We start from the raw sequence: 6,291 nt of genomic DNA, 5'->3' as shown, positions 1-6,291 counted from the left end.
GCGACTATGACGCCACCCTATGGTAATTACAAGTAATTACAAGCTCTCACAAACCATTCACCATGCATTATACTAGGCTATATACAGTATATCCTCACATTACTCATTTAACTTTATTTTATTTAGTATATTCTGAGAAATGCACAGTATCACGAGTTAATAAAACGAATCCCCACCTTGTAAGAGCCCATAATGTAGCCTAACAACGACCCAAAATGTAGGTCAATTAAAAAAGAAAAACTATAGGCTAATACAACCCATAAGCCTAATGTAGCCTAATAACGGCCTGCTGAGGGCATAACGTAGGCCTAATTACTTTTAGCCCATCATGTAAAAAAGTGCCTATTACATTTTGGTTCTTTGGTTTGTCTTCTAATACAATTCTATATAATTCTAATAGTGTAATGAAACAACTTTTTTAATCGTTTTTACTGTATGCTCATTCAAGGCGTCAAAGGCGTCCTGCATAGGCCTCTACATTGACGCAATAAGCCCTAATCCATCAATTATTGACTCACTCCATAATTTAGCTCAATAAAATGAGATGGGCCTAATTAAACTGTTTGAAAACAATAAGGCCTAGGCTACTTTTGCTCGCTTCATAATGTAATAGGCCTAGCAGTGAACCTAAATGTAGCCTAATAAGTTGTTACATTATTGGGAAAACGTTTAGGCCTACATTATGACCAGTTATAGCCTAGGCCCTAGACTAGGCTACTGTACATTATGGGGTTTATTGATGTCGCCTATTAGGCTACACATTATGGGTCGTTGTTACATTATAGGCTCTTTCACGCATAATTGTGATATCGAAACACGTCGATAATTTAGCTAAATATAGGCTTATTCAAAGGCTAAAAAATTAAGCTTTAGAAATATCTAGATAGGCTCATCTCTTTAAATCAGTGGTTTCCAATAGCCTACGTGGGACCGTTGGACTTGTCACACTCAGCTGTAACTAATGAACGATAATTGCTGCATTGTTCTGCGATAATTACTAAGACAAAGTCATCACTCAATAAGTTCAAACTGCTGTGAAAAATATAAAATAGAGATAAAATAATAAACTAGCAGTAGCTATGAGAAGACTATAGTAGCCAATAGGCCTAACTATCATTTTTTTAGAGTAGGCCTAGTAGCCTACTATTATGACTAATGTTTGCAATAATTATTATACAAAGCAAAACAACAGGGGATAAATAAAAAATAGTTGAGGCTACTCTACAAAAACACTATAGGCTCTATAGACTATAGGCCTACATCCAAAACACAAAGATAGGCCTACCTACCTACCTTCCTCTGTCTGAAGTTCTCTATGAGTAATTTCATGTTTTCGATAATGGTCCCCGCCCTGTTTTGTGTATAAAACCAAGCAAACAAAAACTGTCCCAAGAAGGCTTGATAACTGTCTAAAAAGTGTCATTGACCATATACTCCATTTCCCATGATGCTCTTATGTCGCTGTGTTTCGCTCGGACGTCACAGCTCTTTCCTTCCGCTTCCGCTCGTCCTCAAGCGTTACCTGCGTGGTTTAGCGGGTTTAGCTAGCCGAGCAGACATCCTCGTTTTTCACTCCATTTTCGTATGAGCTTGGACTTCTGACCACCACCATGCCGTACGAACAAGAGGAAGAAGTCAGTACACATATTTCCTTCAAGACACGTGAACGCTTTCGTGATAATAACATTGACATGCCAGGCAGCTGTTAGCTGGTTAGCTAGCTATCTGTGTAGCTCCACCGGCATAACAGTAGCTTGCGATGAGTTAGCATGATGCTTGTAATTGTGGTAGCCTTGTTTTTGACGGAAATGCAACCACATTATCATCGTATCTCTCTCTGTAACGTTGTTTAGCTTTGTAAAATAGAGGGTACCGGGGTTCAAAATAAGCTTAATTGAATGATGTTAAACAGATGTTAGCGTTGCTCAGTGATAAATGTCGGACTGCTCTGTCTCGTTGCAGTATGATCCCTACACCTATACCCCAAACGACACTGAGCTGCACACCGGTTTGTATACACACATCTATGTACTTCTGATACATCTTACTCCTCTTGTATACTGTCAGTAATACGTCTAAAGTAATTACGCAAACCAATAGTTTGTAGAAATAATTTAAAATACTTCTAGTGTAGTTGCAGTGTGTTCGTCTGTACTCACTCCCCCATCTCCTTGCAGGTGACCCGAAGGCAGACCTGGCCTACGAGAGGCAGTATGAACAGCAGACGTACCAAGTCATCCCAGAGGTGATCAAGAACTTCCTTCAGTATTTCCACAAGACCATCTCCGACCTGATCGATCAGAAGGTGTATGAGCTGCAGTCCAACGGTGTGTCCAGTGAGGGCATTGAGCAGAAGATCTATGAGATCCAGGACGTCTATGAGAACAGGTAAACCACACTCTTTATTTTGAGGTTGTTGCCTCCAGAGCCATAATAGTTATTTTTGTCTGTGATGACTTTCTAACTTTCCATTGATCCGTGATCCTCTCCAGCTGGAATAAGTTGACCGAACGTTTCTTCAAGAACTCTCCCTGGCCCGAGTCTGAGGCCATCGCAGCACTCGTTGGCAATGGTGAGTTTCTAATGTCCTCCATCTGTCGTCTGTGTTTTTTTCTTTGCACGGACGGCGTTTTGTTTTTCATTGTAGAAATTCATTCATTCACTCATCATCAATTGGTTCTATGAATGTGATAAATGCAATGCACAGCACGTTAGTTTTAAAAACTAGCTAATACATTTACATGTCTTTTTTTGTCTTTTTTCTTTCTTTTCCTTTCTTTTTTACATTTACAGGTCAACCAACAGGGAGCTCGAAAGGCAAACTAACTCAGATTATTATTTATTAGGTTATTTTGTTGGTGTGGTGGTGGTGACTGTTGTATTCATTGACAGACATTATTATTTATTTATTTATTATGTTATTGTTTATGCAGGTTTTCACAATTTACTCATAAATTAATCCCTGCTTAGTTCATCATTGGCAATGTTTTATTTCACTGTTTGTCTGTTACCCTACAGATGCTGTGTTCATCATCCTTTATAAGGAACTGTACTACAGACACATCTACGCGAAAGTCAGCGTGAGTAACTCTTCAATATGAACTATTTTCAATCTCCCTGCAAAAAAACAACCAAAAAACTTTCCAGAATGATGTTGTTGTTAATATGTTTTCTTGATTATCAGGGTGGACCAACTTTGGACCAGAGGTTTGAGTCGTACTACAATTACTGCAACCTCTTCAACTACATCCTCAGTAAGTTTTCACAATGCAAAATATTTTCTTTCACATGTAATTACCAGTGTATAAACACAACTAATGAAATACCAGTCATATGAGAACATTTGTGATTGGAAACAGATGCTGATGGCCCTGCACCCTTGGAGCTGCCCAACCAATGGCTATGGGACATCATTGATGAATTCATCTACCAGGTATATGGAATTTTACTGTCTTTTATATACTTTCTATGTTTATTCTTTATTTTCATCAATATGGCCAAAGTGCCTAACCTCACTCCTATGTAAAAAGTAGTAGAGACTATGTGTAAATGATCCTAAAACAGGTATGGTTATTCCTCTCCAGTTCCAGTCCTTCAGTCAGTACCGCTGTAAGACGGCCAAAAAGTCAGAGGAGGAGATTGAATTCCTGAGGAACAACCCAAAGATCTGGAACGTACACAGCGTCCTCAACGTTCTCCACTCCCTGGTGGACAAGAGCAACATTAACCGCCAGCTTGAGGTTTACACCAGCGGAGGTACAGAAGAAGGTTTCGGAGATATTTTTAGATACGGAGACACAGAGAACCTTAATGTTTTGATGAAGGCCTTGGGATCTTATTAAAGTGACCAAAATATGGTGCAGTTTAGGTTCTCTGTGGATTTATAACCTTGTCAAACTGTAATTATAGTAGTTTGTTGCTGCTCTGGAGAGAAAGTCACCTCAACATATAGATTCAGTTGAGGTGTTATACGATGCAGCTAACATGTTATTTGTTGTCGTGATACAGGAGACCCAGAGAGTGTGGCCGGGGAATATGGCCGCCACTCCCTGTACAAGATGTTGGGTTACTTCAGCTTGGTGGGGCTCCTGAGGCTTCACTCTCTGCTTGGAGATTATTACCAGGCCATCAAAGTCCTGGAGAACATTGAGCTCAACAAGAAGGTAAAAACACCCAATGTAATCAGTGATGGGCCAGAGTTCTATTAACCGTTATACCACTGAGCATGCTGAACCGTTTTATTTTCTGTACAACCACTTGTCTTTTTTCTTTCGTTTAGTCCACAAACAACCCTGTATCTATGTTGTTCTCTGTCTTTCAGAGTATGTACTCCCGTGTGCCCGAGTGCCAGATCACCACCTATTACTATGTGGGTTTTGCCTACCTGATGATGAGGCGCTACCAGGATGCCATTCGGGTATTTGCCAACATCCTGCTCTACATCCAGAGGACGAGAAACATGTTCCAGAGGTCGACTTATAAATATGAGATGGTCAGTTTGACAAGTGCTTGCCTGGATGGCTTTTGTTACCCATAACTGTGGATTCTCCCATCAATCCTAGAACATTTTTGTAAACCGTTTTTGTGTGTTCTCCATTTCTTTGATTTGTTGAAACTGATTGGATTGTACTCTTATGTGTATTAGGTTAACAAACAAAATGAGCAGATGCATGGTCTGCTGGCCATCGCTCTCACCATGTACCCAATGCGCATCGATGAGAGCATCCACACTCAGCTGAGGGAGAAGTACGGAGACAAGATGCTGAGAATGCAGAAAGGGTAATAGAGAATCACATTTTGATGGAACAACTGTATTTTAGGTTCAGCGTATGTCTCATTGTACTGTCATTACATTTTGTGTGTGTGTGTTCCGTTACCACTTAAAATGTCTTTTACATTAGCCAGACTATTGTGGTACTTAACTGTTATGCTATCATACTGGTATGTAAAACGAAACAAACGCATGCATGTCGGTCTAAGCACTGACAGCTATAGCTCCTTTAAGTTGTTAGAAATGTAGTTCTGCTATTTTCCTCCTGATGCCACTAACTGTGGTGCCCAACAGCAACGATTTCTTAAATGACACGGTTCCCTTTCCATTTCAGAGACATGCAGGTGTTTGAGGAGCTTTTCAGCTTTGCTTGTCCCAAGTTCTTGTCACCTGTGGTGCCAAACTACGACAACGTCCACCCCAACTACCACAAAGAGCCTTTTGCACAGCAGCTGAAGGTCTTTACTGAGGAGGTGCAGCAGCAGTCCCAGCTTTCCACCATTCGCAGGTAGAGCATACCAACTTGAGTTTTGCATAGTTAAAGGGACCCTGTGGAGTTTTCTTGTAAACAAACGAAATAGATCTTTACATTCACTGTTTCTCACTAAAATGCAACGTGAATCTATGCACGTCATCTAAGTCACGTTGTGTCCTTTTAGCTTCCTGAAGCTTTACACCACCATGCCAGTGGCCAAGCTAGCAGGATTCCTGGACATGACGGAGCAGGAGTTCCGTATTCAGCTGCTCGTCTTCAAACACAAGATGAAGAACCTGGTGTGGACCAGCGGCGTCTCAGCTCTGGACGGAGAGTTCCAGTCTGCCTCTGAGGTGGACTTTTACATTGACAAGGTGTGTTGAATGAAAGTCTTTGACTTACAGTATAAATAGTATGTCAAGTGAGCATTTGGAACGTCTCTGCCAAAGGTGCTGTTGTGTAAAATGAGAGAGAAGGTTCATATTGATTAGTGTTGCTGTCGCTCACTGTTGCAAGTTGTTTTAAGTCAGTGTATGATGAGTTTTTTTCTCTGCAACACTCCAACAGGACATGATCCACATTGCCGACACTAAAGTAGCTCGTCGGTATGGAGACTTTTTCATCAGACAGATCCACAAGTTTGAGGAGGTAAGTGGTGATTCATAATGCCTCTGACATAGAACCAAAAAGGAAAGAAATTGAGTCGCTACAGTTTTTATATTAATTCATGAGGAGAAAGTGTTTTATGACATTTCATTAAATATGGGAAAGCTGAATAAAGAGAGCCAGTCATATCTTGTTTGTTAAAGACTGAAAGAGACTTTCCTCTGTCTCCCTACAGCTTAATAAGACACTGAAGAAGATGCCAATCAGTACCACCACTGCAGCCGCCACTGCTGCGAGTACCACAAGTAGAGCAGTCTGACCAGCTGCTGTGAACAAGACCTGGGTGGATCTCAGTCACCCACGTTTTTGACTATTAATAAAACTATAAATGAGAACTTTTCTATGTAACTTGGAAATAATAAACAAATGGAGTGGTGGC

General features: G+C 40.6%; 1 protein-coding gene across 2 annotated transcripts; it reads left to right on the top strand.

Moving 5' to 3' along the window:
- The first annotated feature begins 1,497 nt into the window (after window positions 1-1,497).
- eif3s6ip (eukaryotic translation initiation factor 3, subunit 6 interacting protein) lies at window positions 1,498-6,291 on the top strand. 2 transcript variants are annotated; one of them, XM_080036537.1, is made up of 16 exons: window positions 1,498-1,634; window positions 1,963-2,008; window positions 2,178-2,388; window positions 2,493-2,572; window positions 2,794-2,817; window positions 3,019-3,080; window positions 3,185-3,254; window positions 3,360-3,433; window positions 3,585-3,756; window positions 4,009-4,163; window positions 4,322-4,492; window positions 4,646-4,779; window positions 5,106-5,279; window positions 5,431-5,620; window positions 5,814-5,894; window positions 6,088-6,291. In XM_080036537.1, the coding sequence occupies exons 1-16, from the start codon at window positions 1,611-1,613 to the stop codon at window positions 6,169-6,171; spliced, it is 1,752 nt and encodes a 583-aa protein (XP_079892663.1). In that variant the 5' UTR covers window positions 1,498-1,610; the 3' UTR covers window positions 6,172-6,291. The 2 variants fall into 2 exon arrangements, with proteins under 2 accessions (XP_079892663.1, XP_079892664.1); XM_080036538.1 differs by lacking the exons at window positions 1,498-1,634; window positions 1,963-2,008; window positions 2,493-2,572; window positions 2,794-2,817 and having other exon boundaries at window positions 2,183-2,388.

This window comes from Ammodytes marinus (assembly GCF_949987685.1).
Source record: "Ammodytes marinus genome assembly, chromosome: 11".
NCBI lineage: Eukaryota > Metazoa > Chordata > Actinopteri > Uranoscopiformes > Ammodytidae > Ammodytes > Ammodytes marinus.
Note: the sequence above shows the minus strand (reverse complement) of the source record. Positions and strands in the feature narration are given on the sequence as shown.